The 25,386-nt window shown below is 40.2% G+C and overlaps 1 protein-coding gene across 3 annotated transcripts in view; it reads left to right on the top strand.

The window, feature by feature from the left end:
- The window catches only part of PDZRN4 (PDZ domain containing ring finger 4), a 232,071-nt gene extending 227,534 nt beyond the window's left edge, over positions 1-4,537 (top strand). Inside the window, exon 9 of one of the 3 annotated variants that reach the window (XM_042779231.1) lies at positions 2,364-4,537. In XM_042779231.1, the coding sequence (XP_042635165.1) occupies positions 2,364-3,890 (1,527 nt within the window). In that variant the 3' untranslated portion in view covers positions 3,891-4,537. The remainder of the gene's footprint in view (positions 1-2,363) is intronic. The other 2 variants (XM_033058933.2, XM_033058934.2) reach the window with 2 other exon arrangements.
- Positions 4,538-25,386: the final 20,849 nt, after the last annotated feature.

Raw genomic sequence — 25,386 nt, 5'->3', positions numbered from 1 at the left:
TCACAATGGATTTTTTAATAAAGTATATCTCGAAACCAAGCAGTAAAATAAATATATGTATTACAATTATTTCCTTAATTGACTTAACTGCAGGTATCCACATACTGGGGAAAAATTTAATGTGATATTGATATCTGCTTTAGTTTGAGAAGAATCTGATTATATAGGCACTTGTTTTTTTCCTGCAGGAACCCAAAGTCACTATCTGACATTCAGATGCCTGTACTATAAACACTAATTTTTCATCAGATCAATCGCACTCATCTGGTTTCCACTTGGGCTTTGCTTTGTGTGTGCATGTTAATTCCAGATAATGTAACTTCAGTAGATGGCAGTGTATTATATTCACTCAGTATAAATCAAGTTGAAGAAGCAAAGCTTAAATTGTTGATAAAAATGTTGTGGAAAACAAATGCTACCAATTCTGAAAGTGTTGATTGCAACTCAACTATAAAGTCTCTTTCCAACACCATACAAGTAGACTCGTTAAGTGGTTTTTTGCAGATGTACTCAAATATATGCTTTGGGTGGTGTAGTACCATGCAGAAGACATAAGAGGAAGTATCACGAAGCTCTGCTTCTGTAAACTGTGTAGCTGTGCTAACAGATAAATCACCCTCTTTGGAGTTTTAGTCATATGGATGCAAGTTATGCTCTATCACTCACTCTCAGTGTCACATAGCAGATCCTGACCCTCCTTGTTTTGTCATGTGAATGGAGCCCTGCATTTGGAATAGGCACCCAGAATCCTGACTGTTCTGCTGCACTGCCCTCCTGCTGTCTGGTGGAGCTGTTCTCCCTGCTGTTGGTAGTTCAATATTTTCGAGAGTAGTGAGAAATATGGATTGCACATTGCAGTGGCTGGGGTGAAGTGTAAGCTGCCCAGGTTGGAGTCACTTCTCTGCTGAGAGGTTTGGGGGCTGAGGAGGTCAAGACAAGCTGCAGCAGCTCCAAAGCAGGTGAGAGAAGGGAACAGAATAGCATATGTAGCAGCACTCACCTGAAGGAGGTGAACTAGGATATTAAATTAAACCTAAATCTCCTGAGGCATCTTTTCAGAAATTTCTAACTGGCTTGTCATAGACACAGAGTTCTCATGATGGTGTGTTTCTTTCAATATTTGCTTTATTCAACTCTTATACTGAATTGGGGGTAGAGGGTATTTTTTTGTTTTTCTGACACTAGGCCATTATTTTTTTCTAATAGTTCAAGGAATGAAACTAGATGAAGGGTATGTGATCATGAGGTGCACATGAAGACAGGAGAAGGGATGACATAGACACATTTTCATCCTGTTTTACTGTTTTTCAAAGTAGATAAGAAGGGAATTATGACAGTGACCTCTTTAAGTTTGTTTTCTTTCACTGGGTGCACTGTACCTTTTTTCTCTCCTGATTATTACAGTCATTATACATAATTATGCAATTATGCCTCCTAAAAGAGACATGGTGTTTAGTTGGTACTGTGGGTAGTTAGGTACTTGGTCATATAAATTGCACTCTGCATGATTCTTTGCTTATCTGGTTTGAAAAATAAAGTGTCTGTCTCTTCAGAGAGGTATTATCTCACATTCTGTGGAATATAAATAGGTTGAGAATATAAATAGGTGAGGTACAATGAGTGGAGTGCTAATCAGCAGTCAGAAAGCTTGACATACCCATGGCAAAGTATTCAGTGTTGTTCTGCTGTTTTCATTTTTAAGGAACATAAACTCTAACAATGAAATAAATGAGTTTTCAGAAAGAGTTTCCAGGGATAAAATGGAATGAGGTCCTTCTGAGCAAAATCCTAGAATCCGAAATGAAATTTTTTTTCGGAAAAAGGCTACTGAACACAAGAAGTGTAGGAGAAAGCCATGGAGGGTGTAATGGAGCAAACAAAAGGTCACTGCTTGAAAAAAGAGACAGTAGTCATTTTGCACCCTGTTGGGTTGTACTAGTCATGGCTTCATTGGCTGCTTGCTCTGTTTGAGGTGATACCAGTACTGAGGCTTTCTCTCAAGTTTGAGAAGATTTCAGCTCCACCAGTTTCTGGCCATAATCCAGAATCAAAAACAGCTCACCATCTGGTGATCATTATCTTTAAACATTGCAAAGACATGGCTTAGCTAGGCAGGGAGATATTTCTTTCTGGACTTTAGAAGCTATGTTGCTAGTACTGTAACTCACATTGCTCAGTATGGAAACCACAGCATGACTCTCCAGAAATGTTTAAAAGCTGTGAGCAGTAGGACTGTTATTTAGTGATCTGTTTTAATTCAGCTTAAATCAGATCCCAGCTATTTAAGCAAAACAAAGCTAGAAAATATTCTCCTATAATATGATCTGCATTTGATAATGCTTTTGGTTTACTCATTTTTGTAGCCAAAGAAACATGAAGAGGAAGATGGCACTACAGACACTGCAACCTCATCATCCAACAATCATGAGAAGGACAGTGGGGTGGGACCTACAGATGAAAGTCTCAGAAATGATGAGAGCTCAGAGCAGGAAAATGCAACCGAGGAGAAGAACAGTGCTACCCTGCAGAACAAACGGGATCTGGGCCACAGCCAGGATACATTAGGCAGTGTTGAGCTCCAGTGCAATGAAAGCTTTGTGTCTGGGGAATACATTGAATCTGATTTCATAGGGAACCCAGAGGAGGAGTGTGAAAGGTTTCGGCAGCTGTTGGAACTGAAGTGCAAGATTCGAAACCATGGGGAGTATGATCTTTATTACTCAAGCAGCATGATAGAGTGCAACAGAAGAGAACAAGATGGAGTGGAGCATGAGCTGCAGCTGCTTAATGAGGAACTGAGGAACATTGAACTCGAATGCCAGAATATTATGCAGACTCACCGGCTCCAAAAGGTGAGAGATCAGTATGGAGACATTTGGGCTTTACATGATGAAAGTTTCAGGAATTATAACACCAGCATAGATGTACAAAGAGGCAAACTGGATGACATCCTGGAACACCCTGAGAAATCTGATAAGGACAGCTCCAGTGCCTATAACACTGCTGAAAGCTGCAGGAGCACTCCTCTGACTGTGGAGCGATCCCCTGATAACTCTCTCCAGAGGGTGATCAGCATAACCAACAGGAAAAACCTGAGGACCACAATTGTTTCCAACCAGTCATCCTCAGGACAAAGCAGCAGGGAGACAACCTCAGCCAAAACCAAACCCACTGAGCAGAACAGTGCTGCTGAGAACACAGTGCTGGCATCAGAAAGCAGCAAATTCACAGAGCAGGAAAGGCAAAGCAGCGAGCACATTCCCTATTTGTCTCCATATCACAGTTCTTCTTACAGGTATGGGAACATACCTGCTCATGCAAAGCATTATCAAAGCTATATGCAACTGATCCAGCAGAAGTCTGCTGTGGAGTATGCCCAAAGCCAGCTCAGCCTGGTGAGCATGTGCAAAGACTCACAGAAGTGTGCGGAGCCCAAGATGGAATGGAAAGTGAAAATAAGGAGTGATGGGACGAGATACATCACAAAGAGACCAGTTCGAGACAGAATCCTGAAGGAACGTGCCTTAAAAATTAAAGAGGAGCGCAGTGGGATGACGACAGATGATGACACGATGAGTGAGATGAAGATGGGTCGCTACTGGAGCAAAGAAGAGCGGAAGCAGCATTTGGTGCGCGCTAAGGAGCAGAGGAGGCGGCGGGAGTTCATGATGAGGAGCAGGCTGGAGTGTCTTAAGGAAAGTCCACAGAGTGGCAGCGAGGGCAAAAAGGAAATCAACATTATTGAACTGAGTCACAAAAAGATGATGAAAAAGAGAAACAAGAAAATCTTGGACAACTGGATGACAATACAAGAACTGATGACACATGGTGCTAAATCCCCAGACGGCACAAGAGTGCACAATGCCTTTTTATCAGTAACTACTGTATGAACACAACTTCTAACAGAGAGTATACTACCAGTTTAGGTAGAGTACAATTGCCTCGTTCAATGTGGCATTTTTATATATTTTGTGACTGTTTATAGTTTGATCTTTTTGTAAGCAAAATGACCTGGTATTTTTCATTTGTTTTTCATATAACAGTACCTTCTTTATCTGGCAGTCTTTCTTTATCCTGCAATATATTCATATTATTCATTTGTAGAAAAAAATAGAAAAGTAAAGCAAAAAATTTCTTAACCTAATGCATATGCTGTAACTTAAGATCTGGATTTATTTCTCTAATTTTGCTTTTTCTACTTTAGTAACAATACAATACCAAACCAAAATGCTTTATACTGTATCCTGGGCTTAACAAGTTTTGAATTTTTACATCTTAGATTGAATCTGTTCATAAAACATATGCCACATCCCATCATATAGATAAGAATGACATTTTTCAACTGCATATTTTACAGTACATTTAATCTGTAAATTGTAATTGTATTTGTCCAAGTAAAGTGTAGGTGGGCAATTCTCCTGTGTTATGTAGTGGCATTGGTCTTGTAGCTGGGAAGTATGTGATAATTGTGAAGATGAAAGAGAAATAAATTATTGCTTATCTTTAAGAAAAAACAAAAACAAAAACAAAAACCAAGCATTGTTTTATTTAGATTGAGAATTTGACTTTTCATATAAGCCATTTCACTGCACATAATATTTACAGCATACAGAGATTTCAAGAGCAAAGGACACAATTCCATAGGATATTTCTTATTAATTGGCTTTCAATTTTGCAGAACACACAGAATGAGTGGGTCTTTCTGGCTTTTCCTTACCTGTTATTATTAGATAATTAAATGATTAATTGATGTATTACTGTGTTGTAAGATGTTAGGTAACTGCCACAAGTCCTCTCCCTGGCTGAGCTTGCTATTTGTTCTACACGTACAAAACATGAACTCAGCATATGCCTAATTTTGAGCCAAATCTCATGCAAGAAAAACTAGCAGTGACATTTTCATAGAACATGAGTTAAGGGAAAACAGAGAATGAAAAGCAACTAATTGAGTTAAGGGTGTAAAATTATTTTTGAGGAGCATCCAAGTAATTTAAAAGACCCTCAGTGGAGCTGGCTGGAGCTCAAGAACAATGGCAACTTGCTATCTGGGTGCTTGATGGGACTCCCTGACTATCCATGCATCAGAGGCACCTCTGCTGCCTCTGGGGCATCTTCTGCAGCAAGCTGAAATGACTGATCTTGGGTAGTCAGTGGGGTTGAAGACCTGGCCTAATAGCTCCATTTTCATTGTCCCTGTGCTTGACTCACAGAAGTTCCTAACTGATTGCAGTGCTTTCCATAGCAGGATTGGGTGCTGAAGTCACTTGGCATCAGGCCTCAGAAGATATGCGTAAAGTTGAATAAGGGCACATTATGGTATTTCCAAACTACCCAAATCTGGGAATCATTCATTTGTTTTTTAAACACTTTTGGCTTTTGTTGACATTGGCAATGCTCTTTGCATCTCCAGGCATACAAATACTGCAAGAACATTGCTCTCCAAGTGCTTAGGAAAATTATGCCACTGACAGTTCACAGTTGGATAATCAGAAAATTCTCTTTTCAAGACTCAGGGTGACATCACGCTAAATCCTCACTAAACATAGAGCTGTTCAGGCTCAATGAAAACCTCCACTGTTTTCTTTCAAAATAAATTTTTAAAAGTGTGGAATCTCTGATCAGAAAGGATCACAGTATTGCTTTCCTGGGGCTGATACCAGATTGTGTCTCCAGGTGAGCCTAGGAATTGTATTTGACCAACCTAAGTCATCTAGGAAGGTGTACACATTCTCCTGGAGACATCAGAGCCCAGAGGTTTGGCTGTTTCTCTTATTGCATTCCAGTAATAACAGGAAACACAGGTCTCTTTCCTAATCTGAGTTCAACTGCTGTCAACTCAAGACAATGGTTACTGTTACATCTTTCCCTTAGACAAAGTACTTACTGATTTTCTCCCATTATTAAATCATGACTGAGAGCTCCCATCAAGCTAGTGTGACGCTCATATTCAGAGAACAACATGAATCTTCAGAAAATGTAATATCATTATTTCATCACTCAGAAATAAAAGTAGGAAAATCCATGTCTAGAGAAAAGTCCTAACAGGAGGGTGGTGGAGTGGGGAGTCCAAGTGGAGAAGAGGAGCTAAGCAGTAGATAATAATTAGAGAAACAAATAAAGAATAAACAATATTTATAGTATGCTAATAGGCTGTAAATGGACATATGTCCAAATCTGGGGGAATCTGTCAAAATCCAGTATGACAAAAGAGAAAACCAAGAGGTGATACAGAGATAGTGTTGGTAGCACATGTGATGTGATTTCTTGCTCAGCACATGCCTACCAGTGCCCGGCCAACTTCTTTCTTCTTCACCTGAGGAAATATCATGTCCCTACCTAATCCTTAATCTGGGAAGTTTCAAGCAGCCCACAGTTTTCTGTCCTTTTTTCTTAATGGAGGTTATTAAGTATCATTTTCCTTTTTCCCTGGGCAGTTTTGGCAAGTATTCCTTTTTGCCTGGTGATCAATCCTGCTAGCATGAAAATAACCATGCAGCTGAGAGCAGGGCTGCAAAGCCACCCAGGGTGATGGTGTAGAGGGGCTGAATGGCAGGTGAGTGTTTTACTGTTCACTGCTCTCAGCTGCTTTCTCTTCAGGGCAGGACTCAGCATTGCACTCTCTCATTCCAGCAGTTTTGTATCAGTTAAATCCAATGCTGACATCCCACATGTGGTTTATTTCTGCACTTTTTTTTTTCAAAATGTCGTAATTTTTACTGAGGAAAATAACATTTTAGCACCAAGGCAAATTAAAAGAGAAGGAACAAAATGTTTTTTATGTTGTCATAAATCTTTAAAAACTTGTCTGTTGAGAACTTTTTTCATATGAAGGAACATAAAACTGCTTTCCAACTGGAACAAGACCAGATCTTGTTTAGCAGGATTGCTCTGAGATAAAGAGCAAAAGTCAGTAGCTGCATGGATGTGTTACCATGGCCACATCGCTGCTGGGAAGGGACTTAATGTCCCACTCGTCCTTCCCCCAGCACTGGTACCCAGCTGAGACCAGTGGGGGATAATTTTTCCTTTGAAACCAATGAAATGGCCTTGTAAAAAGACTTGTGCCACTTGACAACTGTATTGCCAGCTGATTTAGGATCACTGCTCGCCATAAGTAAGATTAAAATCTGTGGGATCCCTGAATCATCCTCCCAATGTAAGTATCCTAAAAGGGAGAAGGGTATGATCATGACAATAAACTAAACTTGCATCAGTTTTGTCTTTTTTAAGAAAGAGACTGGGAGTATTATTTGAATCGAATACAAACAATCAGAGATGAAATCTAGTCTGTGCTTGGTACATTGCCCTGTGAGAGGGCACAAGGACCTCACAACAACTTCATAATTAGACTTTCTGGACTCACAGGGATTTAGTTATTCATTACTATCATGGTACTTAACTTTATTTATTAGTTTTTGTTTAACTAACATTCATTTTCAACCTCCATTTCTTGGTGCAAATTACAGAGTAGCACCCTTTTCTTTTCATGACGTGGCATTGATGCAAAAATATTTCCTGGTTCAAAGCTGGAATTGCCACAGGTTCTTAATCTTTAGACTGCTGATCACAAATATGTATGTGCTGAGTGCTCTAGTAATATCCACTTTATGCACCTACTCCTTTTTCAGAGTATTAAATGCCCTTCAGGAATGAGGATAAAATGAAGGTTGTGGGAGCCGGCATTTGTCTACAGCAACACAGAGTAGCTGTCAGAAGCCTGGTGGTGTTACTCTCAGAGAGGCCAGCCAGCTAATACCTGGAGGAAGAGAAAGAGTATTGCAGAGGGATCATGAGCAGGTTTTATTATCTTTAAATGCCTTTGCTCTGAAACATGTTTCTTTGTTTAAAGAACATTCCACATGCTTATATGGCAATTGCTGCATTTATAAGACTTGTACAGATTTTGCCCAGATATTCTGATGTTGTTAATCTTGTTCTAATGCCAGTTAGTACATGAATGATGGAGTGGTTTTCGATCACACCTCTGAGACAAGGTGCAACCTGGGATTTGGGATGCACCTGGCAAGGCAGCAAGCTCAAGTATACTAGTCCCTGGGCCCTTCTCAGGAGTGAGCAGGTTCCTGTCCTTCCAGGAGAAGGGTCCACCTCTCACTGTCAGAGCCTTCAGCCATGTGCAACTTTTCCTGTTCCTGGCAATTAAGGATCTTGGCTTCCCTTTCCAATTCATCTGGTTCTGAGCCAGGAAAAAATGGCATTTGTGTAGAGGTTCAGAATCTCAATAGCTGCAGGGTTAAGAAGTGAAATTACTCTGCTGTAAAGATTGTTTAGATGGAGCTCAAAGGAAGAAAGGATTGTCCTGTGTACTCATATACCATCCTGGTTGTGGCAGCTGTGGGTAGAGGGGCTGAGCTACAGGCTTATTGCTTACAACTGATATGACAAGTAAAGTAAAATGTATGTGCTTCTTTTCACAGGCACTAGACCATGGGGAGGGACTGAGCCCTTACTCACTAATTAGTCTCTCTCATGCTAATATTCCCTACTGATAGCTTCTTTCTGCTGTAAATTTACAAGATGTCCCAAAACAAAGATGTCCTTCTGGCATACAAAAATCTGTAATTTGAGTGTCATCGAGGAGATTATGATGTGTTCTGGGATACACTCAGGTACCAGGGAAGGGCCATCAGCAATGTTTCACAAAGTTCTTTCCCTTCCCTTCCCTTCCCTTCCCTTCCCTTCCCTTCCCTTCCCTTCCCTTCCCTTCCCTTCCCTTCCCTTCCCTTCCCTTCCCTTCCCTTCCCTTCCCTTCCCTTCCCTTCCCTTCCCTTCCCTTCCCTTCCCTTCCCTTCCCTTCCCTTCCTTTCCCTTCCCTTCCCTTCCCTTCCCTTCCCTTCCCTTCCCTTCCCTTCCCTCGGTTCCTCCTTCTTCTGGAAGCAAGACTTCTGGATTTGAAAGGTAATAAATGTTGAAGGGGGGACTTCATTAAATAAGCAATATTTTTTCTCATAGATCAGCTTATCAACACAAATGGAGACCTGTGTCTGACTGTAAATTTTCATCTGTAGTCAATTTAGGTGGTTTGGTTCATTTGGCACATTTCCTATGCCACTTGAAGTTCATTCACTGAAGTGCTGCAAATGTCTTTGGTGATGGCTCAGTACAGAGTGCATTTTTAAATGCTGGAGGAAAGGAAAACCTTTTAAAGCATATGCTCTCTCATTTGTGAGACACATGTACAAAAATGCATATTAACCCAAAGGCTTTTCTAATTAAGAGACTTGTTGCAAACAGTAAATTGTATTAATCTGTGGATATATAACATAAAGATGTATTTCACTTACAGTTGAATTTTAAGGACCTCCATTGCCCAAAACTCAATTTGAGAAGTAAGACATTGGCTCTACTATTTGATACATTTTAAACAATTTAGTCCCTATTTTTTCTGCACTTTGATACTAAACCAGAATGATGCTAAAGTCTGTTTTGGCCTAGGAACAAAACAGTAAATTTCAATTAGTGCAGTGTCTGTGTTAGGCATTTATTGAGATCAGATGTTGGTCATCAAACCCCATAGCTTTAATACTTTGTCATCACTTGGGAGCATCTGCACTGCAATAAGCATTAGACATACTGTGGTATTTGTTCTTCCAACACATTCCCAAAAGTATCTAACTTATTCCAGAGCACTAGGAGCAAATCAAAGCTGATGTCTGGCTGCAGTGACAAAAAAAAACTTGAAAGCACAGAGAATTTTAAGTATGAAGTGAATACAGGAAACTCTCATCTTGACAGTGGAGAAGAAGCCAAAAGACGAAAATTAAAATTGCATGATGAGAGATGAAAAGGTTGAAGCCACTGTTTTGACTACTGGACCTTACAGGAAAGATATTTGGAGAAAGACTGAAAGAAAAAGTTAAGTGGGTGAATAGCACATAAAATTTACCGCTGATGAAAATATTACTTTCTTTGCACATCAAAGGCAATCCTCTTATTTTCATAAGTTATTTAACCCCATTGGCAATTTCTGCAATGCATAAATTTCTCTGATGGAATGAAAAGTATCTTCTTAATGTTGTATAGACACTATATGGAGAAGGTTGAACAGTATAAATATTCATATGAGCAAAGATGCTGTCAAACTCCAGACTTGACATGATATCTAAAATGAAAATATAACAAAGATATAATGATTTTCCTCTCCTTTTTCTGCCCAAATTTGGGACCTGGCTGTGTAGTCAGGGTAAAGAAATGCACCTGGAAGATTGTGTTTTGGTTTGGTACAGGGAATTCAAATGAAAGCTTCTCAAACTCGACAGTTTAATTTACTTCTCTTAAGCTCTTTAATACCAAACTTATCAGTTCTCTCTGTTAGGCATTAACTTGTTAAATGAGTCTTAATTATACATAAGCAGATGGAGATTTGAATTAAAATTACCTTACACTCGAGTGGCTTTAGTTCATTATAACATATCTTCCTCTTAATCATTTAGGCAGTCTCATCATCTTTCATATATAAAGTTATTAAAGTATTCCAATTTCCATATTTCTTCAGATACATCCGCTATTAAATGGCACATAATACACATTAGTTGGTGACTTATACCATTCAATAGTTAGTGAATTATTCATGTCAGTACATTCATTTTTAGACTTTTATGTCATCTGTATTATTTTATTTTAAAGGGTTTATATTTACAGAATGTCTCATTTTTTACCTCATCTCAATTTTCAGTGCAAATTTGAATATCTAACCATTTCTATTGGTGTGAAAAGGATTAACATCCACTGCAGGTTTTGCAATCCCATTGTCTGAGGAATGGAAGTGGACCCAAAGTGGCTCCCACTACCAAACAAGTGCATGCTTAGGGAGGTTTGGGAGTGAGATTAAAAAAGTCAGCATTATTCTTTTCTTTTGTCATGCTTTTGCACTATCATAATCTCTGGATTTTGTAAAACCAAGATGTTCCTTAGAATTTGCCTGTCCTGCAAAATTACAAGGGAGAAAATGTACTAAGGAAAAAAAAAACTGAAATTTTTTGCTTTAACTGCACAACTGATTTCTTTCTTTAGGAAGGATGTCCTTTGGAGGACATTTGTCCAACTAATTCAAGCTGGACCTCTAACTTTTAGATAGCTTTAGCAAAGTAAAAACAGTCTGTCTTAAAGTATGTGAGTTAATACCTTTCAAAAGAAAGGATACAAAACAGGTGCCTGTGTATGAAATGCTACTCTTTCACCTGTTGTGAAAGAATCCTAAATGCATATGCTGAGAGGCTCATGTGTCTGTCTTAGACAGAGAAAAGCACCAAGTGATTTAATCAACTGGTTCTATGTACCTCGTGGGTAAAATCAAGAAAGAATTGGACAAAAATTGTCATTTTAGTTCCAGTAAGCAATTTACAGCCATTCACAAAGGAAAGACCAGTGGGACTTTTCAAAGACAAAGCATCCAATATTCCCTGCTAAAGGCAGCATACTATTCTCAGAATCCCTTTAGCTAATGTATTAACCAGGCATCTTCAGTGTCAAATAATGGGTCTATAATACAGAAATCACAGTGTTAGCTGGATGATGAAGAACGACAGCTCAGTCAAAATGCTGAGTTCGCACTGGCAAACACTGCAGCCACCATTGATCAAAGGGATGGGCTATAAGAGCCTTCTGCAAAAAGAGGATACTGACATTTACCTGAATGTTTTTGGAAGGAAAGGAGGTGACTGCATCCTGGGGGCCTCAGCAAGACACTTTGACCATGTGGCCATTTCACTCCCCGGTTTCTCTGAAAACACTGATACCCTATAAAATGTGGATTTGTCATGGTTAATCTCAATGAATTCCAGTTGTACTTCCTTGAGAGAGAGAGAATGTTGTTGCTTGCCTAGAGGGAGGTTTATAAAAAAAGCCAGCAAAGCATGTGAAGCCTTGAGGAGATGGGGGGAGGAGATAGCGTTTGGAAGGGACCTACAGCCATCACCTATTCCAGCTGTCCGACCAATTCAGGGCTGACCAAAAGTTAAAGCATTGTCTTTAGGGCATTGTTCAAATGATTGAGGCATGAACCACATCTCTAGGGAGCCTAGTGTCCGACCATCTTCTCAGTAAATAAATGATCCCTGGTGTCCAGTCTCAACCTTCCCTGGGTGCAGTGTTACACCATTCCCACATGTCTCATAACTGGACCAAGGAAGATGAGATCACCACCTCCCTCTCCACCTCCTCTACTCAGGAAGCTGTAGACAGCAAGTAGGTCACACTTCCACCTCCTTTCCTCCAAACTAGACAAACCCAAAGCCTTTAACCATGCCTCATAGTACATTCCTTCCAACCCTTTCACCAGCTTCATTGCTCTCATCTGGATACATTTGAGCACCTTATTCTTGAATTGTTGAGTCCAGCACAGAGCACTCCAGGTGAGGCCACACCAGTGCTGAATACAGTGGGATAATCACCTCTTTTGACCAACTGGTGATGCTGTGCTTGATACATCCCAAGAAGGAGTTTGTGTTCCTGACAATCAGAGGACTCTGCTGACTTACATCAAGCCTATTGCCAAACAGCATGCTTCAGATCCCTTTCTGTGGGGTTGCTCACCAGCCACATGCTCTCCTTCAGCAGGGTGCCACAGCACAGTAGTGAACATGGCAGTTAAACAGAGCTGAAATACGAAACTCCTTATGAACGTGACCTAAGAACTTTTAATGAAAAAAATCAGCTTAGCTTCCATGAACCGCTAAGGTCAGGGCATGAGGAGTAAGAAGGATGGGGAAAAGTAGCAGGTGCTGTGATGGTCTCTTTTCCTCATGGTGATGCTGAAGAATAAACATGGTGCAGTGTTCTGCAGCTGTAAGATGGAAGTGGTAATATCAGCACTCAAGGATAAAGAAGGTCATTTATTGTATCTTTTACCCCATAATTGGTACACATAGCTTGGTATCAAAGCACCAGCTTGCAGGAGGCTGTGTTTGTGTACACAAGCAACAGTGCTTACAGCTCCCTGCTGTAGACTCACATCCACAGCAGCTCCTCACCATGCCACAGGGGGACCTACTGTAAATGCAGCAGTTTTCTGCTGGAAAGTGTAAAGATATAAAACGTCAAAGATAAACAAAACATATCACATATCCTATAAATACACTACTTTATGCCCATTGGCAAAAGTACTGTTCAAGGCAAAAGAGGAGTTTAACTGAACTCCTCTAAAATGTTACAGGGAAGTGTGTTATTGTGTTTATTTATACTCATCTTGATGGGTCAGGACACAGTAATCCATGAAAGAGGAGACAAGAAGCTTCCCTCATAGCAGGAGGATATTTTCATTATCCAATTGATAGTGCAGAAGAGAGATGGACAAAAGGTCGCCTCTGCTTGCAGAAGGAGACCAGTGAAATTGACTGCACACTTTTCATCACCAGTCATACAACTACATGGGTTCATGGACCTGTGTAAGTCCAGGGGATTGGCATTCAGCAGAGCAGCAATCAGCATCCAGGCAGGGTGAGCTCAACTAGAATTGTGGCTTGGAAAAATATAGTGACAAAAGCCATAAATTTTGCTTAGCCATTTCCCTCACCTCCTCTGCTTAACTCTTCATTCGTGACCTGGCCAATGTGGCAGAGTGCACCCTCAGGAAGTTTAAACTATACAAAACTGCAAAGAGTTACTGACACCAGGTGCTTGTGCTGCCAACCTGGACAGGTTAGAGAGATGGACCAACAAGCATCTCCTGAAGGTCAACAAATGGAAATTCCAAGCTCTGAGCTTGGGAAGGACTAAGCCCATGCACCAGTGTATGCTGGAGGCTATCTGTCTAGATAACAGCTTTGCTGAAAAGCCTGATGAGCCTAAGCCTTGTCCATGTCAGTGGAGAGTGCCATATCCAGTCCTGTGTTCCTCCCACAAGACATACATGGGCATGCTAGACCGGGTCAAGACTCATACACATGATTAAGGGACTGGAGCACCTGTCAAAAAAGGACAGGCTGAGACAGCTTTGTCAATTCAGCCTGGGAGCCTGGAAGACAAGTCTCAGGAAGATCTAATCAATGTGTATAAATACTTGATGAGGGAAGAAACACAATGGAGTCAGAATGCTCTCAGCGTGGATCAGCAAAAGAATAACAAGCAGTGACAAAAACTGAAATACAGAAAAACCTGATTAAACAGAAAAAAAGCTTTTCTTTGATGTGTATGGTCAAACATTGTCACAGGATGTCCAGAGATGTTGGAGAGTCTCCAGCCTTGGAGATATTCAAAACCTAATTAAACACACACATTCCTCATCAAACTACTCTAACTGACCCTGCTTGGAGAAGGGTGTTGGATGGGGAGATCTCCAGATGTGCATTCCAGCCTCGGTGGTTCTGTGATTCTGTGGTCAATTAAATTACAAGCACAAAGCTTTTGAATACAGGGAAGGACAATGGAAGCTGATCAGTCATGTGGGGTGTACAAATCATCAAGTGCTTTGCTTTCTGGTTAGAGCTCACATAGAACTCTTGACACATTTTATGTATAAAATCCAGTCCATTCCCTGCAAATGATGAAATCTGGCAATATCCTAAAGGACACCGGCAGAACCATTCCAGAGGATGTGATCTCACAAGCAAGCAAAGCCCATCAGTCCACATCTGCATGAGGGTGCCAAAACCCACTGCCCTGGATTTCTGGAACAAAACAATGCATTTTCCATGGGTGGGGTTTTTCCCCACTAGCAACCTGACACCAGTATGTGAATGCAATGTTAACTTCTAATTGCATCATATTAGCAGTTTGACATTGCATCTTATGAATGCTTGTTTTTCCAGGATATAATGGAGAAATACAATCATATTAACACTGTGGAAGCAAACACAGAGGTAGTATAAATTGTTAATGCAATCTCCTTTCAAGCAGCTTGTTTGAACAGTGCACTGCTGTATGAGAAAATGCCAGCTTTTCAGTCTTCCCAAATAGTGCAGTGCTTGCAGTCTGCTGCAGAATAAACATATACATTCTGTTTAAGGTAACAGATGTTCATTTGCTGTATGCTCCCATGAGCACCCAATCTTTGGGCTGCATTCTGCTACCATTTGTCTGAGACCCACCTGTGAGCCAGCACAGCAGTTTCTTAGACACGAGGTTACCTCACTGATATGTCATATACAAAAATGGTGGGGTTTGTAGATGTATATTCTTCCAAGTCTTTCTGTTTTTCCTTCCTATGAGTGGGATCATTAATTCTTCTGACTTGCATCATCAGACTGAAAATGGCAGTTTCCATGCATAAATGCTGCAAAACTGTTTGAATTCTTCAAACTCTGGAGATCAGCCTTTAAACCAACTAATTAAGTTTTCTGCTTGCTGCCATTGAAAGACTCAGTCAGATATAATTAAAACTGAGCAGCAGATGACAGCAGTGGCATTTGTCGGAATCATCCAGTGGTTCAAATACCACTTCTGACAGAAATGTCAGAATGATAACACTCCCATCTCTCCCATGCATGCCAGGAAAAGCAGGAAGAACTTTTATTATAAATGCCTTACTGATAACCTTTATGAATCCCAGAGCACCAAACACAACACACAAAATTTCATTATCCCAAGAGAGGATGCTCATTTCCAATGAAGTACATCCTGCAGCTCATTGGGCTTCCTTGCAGTGTCTGTGCCTATTGGGACACCCATTCAGAAATTTAAAGAGAAAAAAAGCCCTGATCCTGAACATGGGAGATTCTGGCCTTGCAGACCGCTAAGCTGGAAGAGATTCCTCAGAGAGTTAATGAGCTGAAACCAAATCAACATATTCCTCTTCTGGAAAGGGCAAAGCTATAACATGGCTGTGTAAGCTATCCTTGAGCTGTGCAGAAAGGTGAGAAGACAGAGTCCTTTCTGCCCAGAGTTTAAATAGAACTGTTATTGCTAAAGATCACAGAACAGCAGAGTAAACAGCAGAGACAGCCAAGAACAAATGCATAGAAGAAAATTACTTTTAGAAACATTTTGAGATTACATTTGCTGCAGCTTCATACACAGGTTTTTCCTATTTTGTCTCATCAGTTTTGCCAACAGATTTATAACACACTCTTCTTGCCACTCTGTTTTCCTTGCTTGACAGTTTGGGTATTTTCTTCTTATTTCTGTTTTGTGTAGCTATGTTTTAAACAAACGGAGAGCAAAAAGGAGAACATGTCTGAAAGGGAATCAGTGGCACTTTGAGACAACCACACCACCACTGCTGCTGCTTCAAAGTCCCTCGGCTCTACTCTTGCCTGTAGCAATTACATGTTGCCTGCGTGCTGCCAGAAAGCCACCGTCACAACAGCAAGCCTGAGGGGAGGGGATGTGCTGGTTGTGACTTTTTGGCAGTCCCCAGGGGAAGATCCTGGCAGTGGGTGGCTCAGCTTGGCCTCAAGGTGCTGAGCTGGGGCAGTGGGATGAGCAGGGAGCATCACTGTTGCTTATGATTCATCTTGGTTGCAGAGGAGGAATAGCATCAGAGCAGCAGTGCCTATTGCAAATGCCTGAATCAGAGGTTTTGCTTACTGTAACTGAGATGCAAAGACATGACAAACCGTTAAAAATAATAATAATAACAAAATAATAAAAATAATAATAACTGGATGGTTCTATTGAGCAATGGCAGACCAATAGTAGATCATGGACAAGTAAGATACCACCAACCTGAGTATTTTTTTAAGTATTGTATTTCTAGAGGGGAACTTGATCACTTACTTTACTACTCTGTCTTACCATCAGGAAAAAAATTTCTCCTGGCCATAGTCAGACCTGAGGCCACCTTTTCCCCTAATTATCCCAAGAGATTTTCCTGTTGGGGTTGAGCAAATATTTCTATTATTTTGCTTTTTTGTATGTCAGAGAAGGAAGACACAAGTACTTCTTCTACCTGCAGGGGTACTTGTATTGCATTATTACCCTAGCTCTGCAGTAGTGTAGATTTGCAGATGATGGTGTGTTACCTGACCAGGAGCAGAATTACTCTTTTTCTCTTGAACTTAGTAGACATTGCACTGTACTGTGCACTGAATGCAAGGACACTGTCTTCTGTCTGAGCTCTTTTCTTTTTAGTAAGAAATCAAAGAACATTTACACTTTCCTTTCTTTTGACCTTTATTAGATAAGTAGGCACCTTAATCAGGATGTTTTTAGGTAAGAATGAAGTCTGGAAGGATTGTATTCTGGGATGTAAAGGTCTCAGGGATCACTCTTAGTGTTTGTGGCAGAACTGCATTGAAATTAACATATTACAACAGATTGTGTCAGACTGAATTGCAAACTTTTCTGAAGCAAGGTGAATAGAAAGGTCACATACCTCATCAGCTCATCTATCAGGCTGCATGAAGGTATCTGAAGAGGTTAAATTCTTCTTCCAGGAAATAAAATCAGAATTTCCCATTTTCAGGTCCCAGCCGTACCTCTGAATTTGCATTTACTGTGAACGAGAGCTAGCTTTGTTACATAGGTGTACTGTTTCAGTTTCAGAAAAGATGCTTGTCTAAATTATAATATGCCATTAGGAAAGATCCTTTTTTAGCAACTGCAGTTAATACAGAGTTCTTTTCTGTCTTGCTCACCTAGGCACAAGTGCATATTGCACCCTTTGTATTCGGTCAACTGAAGAACCTTCAGAATGACCTCCTGCCCTAAAAATTGATTTAACACCTTTTGCTATTATGCAAATAAAAGGGGAAAAACAAGCTCCTGATTTCTTTCAACAGGCTGAAGCTGGCAGCTCTGGACTGCTTACTCAGGTGGCAGCGTGTAATGGGAAATGCCTGCACATCGGTGCCTGTCAAGCTGCACAATAGGAGAGCAGCTGAGCACTGCAGCACCCATCCCCGCTCAGAGCTGGGATAATGGCATTGCAGCTCAAGTGCAAGGATGAGCTGGCCCGGCTTCATGCTTCAGCGTGCTATTGAAGTGACAGGCAATTTTCCATTGGTGGCTTGAAACTCTTTTTATTTTATTAATCCTTTTGTCATGTAACAAAACCAGAGTCTTTTTTGCTGTTAAACACTGCTGCAAAATCTCATAGTTCCCAGTGGCTTTGGGCAAACCAGGTAAATAGATGGGCTCATGCCCACCTTCACCTCCACATGCCTGGGCAGTGAGCAGTGTCAGCAAGCTGAAAATGTCAGGCCACTGCTTTGGAGATGCAACCTGTTCTTGTGGAAAGAGAGGTTAAGGCTTAACTCATGCAGGAGATGTGCATGAACATCTGCCATGCTTCATGGCACAGTGAACAATGCGTGGTTATCACCAAAAGCCAATGAATTCTTTTCAGAAGTTATCTTCTCCCTAGAACATGTCCCATAGAACTACAGCCCAATCCTAGATAAAATACTGCATTTTAATATTTTTTCCTTTTCATTTCGTCTCTATCCCTTTTTTCTTTTTTTTTTCGTCTTTTTTTCTTTTTTTATAAAGCATGCTGTCTTTCAATTAACATAGTAATGACCTATTGTCACCTGTTACCATGCTAATCCTGAGCTGGTGTGAAATTACTTTATAATAAACACTATGTAGTTCTGACTTTCAATTAATTTTTCCCATGCTGTGTTAAATCAGATTAACTGTACCCCACCCTTTTGACCACAGACATAATTCCTTCCTTATAATGAAATAGAGGATTAATTTATACGAAGCATATCTATACACATTTGCAAATAAATGTAAAGATAGACTTTGTACCATATTTGCACTGCTCACAGTGTCAGGTTGAATACAGACTCTGAGATTATTAATTTTTATGTTCACCAGGGTGGCAAAGCATATTGCTGGTTTATTATTATTATTGTTATTTTCACTAAATGTCTACAACTAGGAATAGATAAACAAATTGTGTACTAAGGAACTCGTACTTTCCACAGGGAATTACACCTAGTGCTGTGCAGCATTATAATGATCTCAAAAAAAGCAAACGCCGCAAAATGAACCCAATCACCATTAATTTACTGAATTGCCTGTCATCCTTCTGGGGTGTACATATTTACAATGTGGCCAAATATAATAAATGCAACTGTGTTGTATTTTTAATAGTAATTAACATTATGAAGATGGTTGATAGCCTGAGTGAAGCCTTTCAAAACATGTATACCAGTATAAGGAAACTGTATAAGGCAAATTTTTAAAAACATCTTCATCCTCAGTGCAGAAAAAGCTTTCTAAAACTTTTTCTGGTCTTGGTTACTTCCAGGATGCAGTAGACTGCTGTGCCATTTCATAATCAAAAGTAATATAAACACAGAGTTGACTCTTGATTTTTCTCTGCACAATCATTTTCTGTCTCTTGCATAATTTTGAAGTCCAAAGGTGCAGAATTATTGCAGATATGAATTTTCTCCTTGGAAAAGTTAAAAAAAAGATGAAAATTAGGTATTTCTACAAGCTTATGGATGCCTATATTTCCTTGTGCTTGTTGCTCATTTGATTCATTTCAGCATGCCTAAGTGGTCCAAAATCTGAAAGTTTTCATCCAAATTTAGCTCCTTGAGAATCATATTGGCAAATGGTCAGGCCAAACCTCAACTCAACCAGTTGTTTTGGTTTTTTTTCCCTTAGCTAGCTGCATTGTACTGGACAGTTCAGAGCTAGGCTGGAGTACCCTGTACCCAGCTGGACCACTCCAAACAGGCATCCAACATCAGGAGCAGTATCAGGACTATGCCACAGGTTCAGATTTGCCTCTCATTCACAATTCCTCATTTCTGGAGCAGCCTGTCAGCCACCTTTTGCTGATTCAGCAGCAAATCCCAGGGAAAAGTCAGGGGCACCCTTTGCATTAGTTAGGGTGAACGTGCTGTCCAGTGGTGTACCTTTGGGACAGTGAATGATTGACTTTAGGCAGACAAGACCAGGACTAGCTGAGATTAAATACAGTTTTCTTTTGTGTTTCCTATTGATTGTTTGAAACAGTACCACTGCTGTAGGCAAGGAAAAAGTCATTACATATTCTGCGTTTATTGGCTTAATAGTGAAATTTCAATGCACCCATTTTATTGCTTTTCTCATACTATTTGTGAAGTCTAAGCATACAAAAATAAAGCAGAAAACCATATGCATACCTAGGAGGATGAGAAACAGCAAAATTACCTATAGGTTGTGAGAGATGGATATCCTTGCCACTGTGTGCAGACTGTATAAATAAAGTGAATATACTGGCATTAGCATTTGGAGTAATACATTCCAGGAACAACAAAGTGAGCTAAACCTAGTTAGATCAGGTCAAACAAGCACAATCTCCACAAGGGGATTAAGGAGCCTGGAAGAGACATCAAATTATTTTTTCATTTTTCTTAGGACTTTCTATTGCACATCAGTAATGAAAAGTCTTATCTCTGTCTTTTACTATGTAGCTTTTCAACTGTGTGTATGATCTGACTTGGACTGATTCCAGCTTTGTTATTATTGAAAATCTGCTTTCAAATGCAAACATAAAAACACCGATGTAATAGCCATTACTCTGTTTACAATTATAGCACTAAATGAATGAGTCATTAATAGCTTTTTTACTTTATTACTTCAAAATGTTTTACCAAATATCCATAAAACTTCACCATTACAACCACTTCCACCCAAATGCAGCTACCATATCACCACATGTATGGATTGGTTACAAGCTTTAGCCACATTAATATAATCTCTCTCATACACACATTTCTTTCAACTCTCCTCTTTGCTTTGAAGAAAGCGAAGAGAGGAGAGATCACATAAAATTCTCCTGCCATTATAGCCAAGAGAGGATAAATGCCTTCAGTTATGGTATTCCAGTCAGCAAAGTTCACTCCAGTTTCCCAGATGTTAAAGTATTGACAGCTCCTATCTATTCATGTGCTGCAAATCAGCATGTCCAAAAAATAAACAGGTATGTGACAGTAGTCCTCTCACCTAGTAAAGCAGGCCACCAGTTCTCTTCTCCCATTGTATTGCCTAGCTGCTTCAGTAGACATAGGACATTAATTAAAGTGTCAGGGAAAAGTAAAAGCAGTAGACCACATTTCAGTTTGAAGGGGTTGGTAAGCACTGATGATCTTTCTTCTTATGCCTGCTTGCTTTCTACTTCTTTGATCATATGATGTGATGGAGAGTGGTGATGCTGAGCTGGCATGCTCAGCAGCAGGCAGAAGCACAGTGATGGTTAGTGAGTTCCACCATTCCACGTTCATCTACCATAGGGTGTGGGGTGGGGGGAATGTTGCTGAACGCATACGTGGGACCTCTTCACCAAATAGAAGTGTCATTAAGTTTCCTTCTCCAACAGAGATTTATATTGGCTGTGGGATTTATATTTGTTGCTGCCTGACTCTGGACTCTGCTCTGCCCTTTTGGAAACCAGCTCCACACACAGAGGTAAGGGCACATAACAGAGGACCTGTCTTCTAGCCCTGCAGCACTGAGAGGAGATAATAAAGCCCAACTACTGTGGACAAACGAGAAAAAACATGGTAAGGGGAACAAATCCTGGGATGGCATAAAAGGCATTAAAATTAAAGAGACATGAGTAATTTAGTTTGGAAAAAAGAAACAAAATGTATTTTCAGAGAGAATGGGGTCATGAGTTTTACTGATGATGCGTAAAGACAAATCTCTGAGTTTCAAATGTCATGCAGTACTGCTGTGGGCAATGAGTTAATGTGAAGCATCACTACAGCTCATGAAAAATATCCAAAAGTAACATGAAAATATTCTTCAGATGGTAGGACAGGAGGAAGCATCTTCTTGAGGAGTATACACCTGCGTTTTGCAAAATCCATTAAAAAGGAGAGAGACACCATTGCACAGTCTCCTAGTGGGGGTTGTATTGTTGGAACAAATCAATTTCTGACTGTCAATATGCAAGTGAAGCAAAAACTGGCTGATTACCAGATCCTTTCCCAGGTATCCATGCATTAGCACATCGCTCATTAATGACATATAGTGAATATAAAAACATCCTCCCAAACCAGGAGTTGCTGTCAGATGATGTGCCTCAACAGCAGGAGAAACAAGTCGGTTACAAGCTGCAGAAAATGAATGTGTTTTCTTCTATCCAGCTCAACACCCTGCACAGATGTAATTCAACTGACAATTTTTGTGCTCAGGATATTTGAATACAAAAGCAGCTATTCCACTGACACAGTCAATGAAGAAGAGAGCAAAGGAACAGGTATCTTAAATGAGTTCAAGAAGTAAGAATTAACAAGAAAGTAATGATAATAGAATTGGTTTCTGCAGCAACAGATGGAAGCATACATATAACTGGATCCGATGCTTTGCTGCTTATAATCATCAGCAAGCACTCTTTGGAAATGTGAATGACTTTTAACATTATGGGAGCAGTAGTAAAACAAAAAAATCCCCACCTCCATTAACTCCATTTGATTCAGAGGCCTTTGTGTTTCAAAGGCTGCTTGATTAAGCTGTTGCAGCTTGTAATGATCTGATTTTACTCGCTGAGATGAATGAGAAAAAGTATGGTTTTGCTGTGGCTTTTCTACTGCTTAAGATCAGAAGTCATTCAATCAGGAAATGAAAACTCTCTCATGATCCTTCTGAAAATAAGAGTTTGCTCTTCATTTCTCTTTTCTGAGTGACTTGGCTTAAAGGCAAATGAACATAAAAGTTGTAAGAAAATGGGATAATATTACTGAGATGCTTTGTACAGTGAGTAGATTCCAACCTGACAGAATGAAGTACTCAGAAAGCAAATACTACAGTGTTTCATGACTATGTGAAGAATCTCAGAGGACTGTGAAAGCAAAAGAAAGTGGAAATGTCAAGAGGAATCGTGACTCTTTCATAGATACTCGTAGGACACCTCTGTCTCTGGCTGCCCTTGAATAAGAAAATGTAAGAGCAGAAGGACTAGAAAAGAAAGCAGAAACCTCCTCCAATCCTACAGAGCAGGGCTTGTGCTTTGTAATGTCAGACCTGCACTGTTATATGCAGAACTCAGATGGGAGAAGGTGGCTCTGATCTGCAAGTCTATGTCTCAGAAGTCTAACTCAGGTCTACAAGACAGAATCAGCATTTAAGGGGAATAGGCTTTGCAAAAAGCAGTGTGCTGAGTATCACCCAGTGTCCTGGCTGCTAAAATCACTCCTGGCCGCCAAAATCACTCCTGGCCATCCCCGTGGCTTCAGAGAACTTGGCTTTTATTCTCTGCATGTGTCAGTGTTGCTATATCTGAGACAATCCCCAGGTGAGTCTGGCCTGGGAGTAAGGAGCTTTCCTGCTGTAGGAGATGCACTAGAAAAACTTTCAGTGGAGCCTTCATATGGTGAGAGTGCTTCAGAGATTCTGCTACACAGCATTTTGACAAGGTCTGTGATTTCAGCTGGGGTCTCTGAGTAGTTGTAATAAGTAATTACACCTCCAAAAACAAGGGAAGATTTTTCAGGACCAGTTCAGAAAGAGGATGCTCTCCTTGCCCTTCAGGGACCAAAGAAGTTCAGGTAATCAACTCAGGTGGCCTTGGCTCAGCGCTATCATGTGACAGGTTTTGGGCTTCTGTCCCATGAAAAGTTCAAATGCTTGGATTTAGGTTCAACAGGGAATCAGGGTGGGAGGTTAGCAGTTATGTGTCCCAGGTATGATATGGGTTAGAGAGTTGACCTCTACAGCTCAGTGGCATCTTGTGGGTTTTGTTGCTGTGCTCTCACAGTGACGCTGGTGCAGGAAAATAAGGCTCTGGGAGGTTAGTTTACCTGAGGTGCAGCTTTGCTACAAACAAATCTTTATGACAAGATAATCTACTGCAGATGGAGACACAGCAATAAGCCCTTCTGCTCCAGCAGTATCTTCTACATTGATTTCCTGACTCCTGCTTTGCTCTCCTGCACTGGAGAGCTGCCTTTCTACATAAATATCTTTCCCTGAGAAAATCTCTTGGGGAATAACTCCGTATTTTTCAACCAAGTTGAGGTTACCCATTTTACATTGCTGTCCTTCTGCTGTAAAAACCTTTTCAGCTGCTCTTTTCATTTTCTTACTTCCAGGAATGGTGAATTCTTACCGCAAGGATGCTCTGTATTTGGAGCAGTTTGCAAAAGACATCTAAAATACATTAGAATTTTAAAAGTTTAAACTTTTCTTTTTCCCTGGGAATTAAGTGTGCAATTTAAAAGAATATTTTCTATCTCTTTCATGTGCCATATCACACACAGTGGTCGTGGTAGAAAAGTTACATCAGTCCACTTCTAGAACCCACAAACAGAGAAGAAAAGTTGGGTCAGTTCTTGTGCGCTTTTCAAAACCAGAAAACTATTTATTTACTGCAACAGAAATTGACCTAACGAGCAAACTAACCAGCCTTAATTCAATGGAAGCATTTATATCTGCTAATGTGCCATTTAATGTGCTGTGTAATACAATTCTGCATTCCTAACTGAAGAAAATTTTACGTGTGCTGTATCAAATGTCTCATTGGTTGAATTTCATATGTCTCCCCAAGTCTAATTATACACCTGCATCAGGGTGGAAAAAAAAATAACAAAATTTGTTATAACTAGTTCCTGCTGTCTGAAGTGAAATAACCACGACAGACATGACCATTTCAGATATGATCTGAAATCATCAGAAGCTGAAAAAAAAACCTCCTGCTGAGTTCAGTGGGTCTTGTCTCCAATCTTGTGTTAACACTCTTGTGACGGACCATACCTGTGCTCCACCAGCATTATAAAAACAGGTGGAGGGAGCCCAAAGTATTTTGGAATGCCCAGGCCTAGAGCAATATTAAAAATGCCATAAACAGCTGATAATTCCCTCATCTGTGTCTCTAGCCGCATGACAAATAAACACAGCTTTTGAGCAAGCAGGGAGAAGAAACATAGACAACATCCTTAAAAAATGCATTAGGACTGTTTTGATGAGAAACTCAAGTAACTGCGCTGTTTGTGGTTGTGAAAAAGATTATTGCATGCTGTCAGTTTTAGTGGGATTTTTTTCCTTATGGTTCTTACAGTATTCTCAGTGAAACAACTCTCAAGCAATAGGATTTTCAAAAGGCTTAAGATAAATACAGTGTGATGCATTTTGACTATGAAAAGGGTTGTATTACTTTATAGATATACACCTCTGGTGCAGTGAGATACTCCAGTTGCCTGTAAAAAGTGGGTAGGAATCCTTTGTCTGTTCCCTTCAGCTGTATTGCCTTACTGTTAACACATTACAAGTCTCATACTGGACATCAAAATAAGTGCTAGGATGGTGTGAGTATCAACAAAACAGAGTTCACTTCACCTATATTATCAAGCATACAAACAAGCAGGCAAAGCTTGTGGAGACACTTATTTCTCAAAAAGAGAAGAGCATGTGCAAGCTAAACTTAATTTCTTATGGTACATTCCCTTGCATGACTTGTAACATGCAATCAGGAATTCCTGCTCTTGTGGACAGGTTTACTGAAACACACAACCTACACAGTGAGCTCTGCAGTCTTCAAGCCCTCGT

The sequence above is a fragment of the Catharus ustulatus genome, chromosome 4 (genome assembly GCF_009819885.2).
Source record: "Catharus ustulatus isolate bCatUst1 chromosome 4, bCatUst1.pri.v2, whole genome shotgun sequence".
NCBI lineage: Eukaryota > Metazoa > Chordata > Aves > Passeriformes > Turdidae > Catharus > Catharus ustulatus.
Note: the sequence above shows the minus strand (reverse complement) of the source record. Positions and strands in the feature narration are given on the sequence as shown.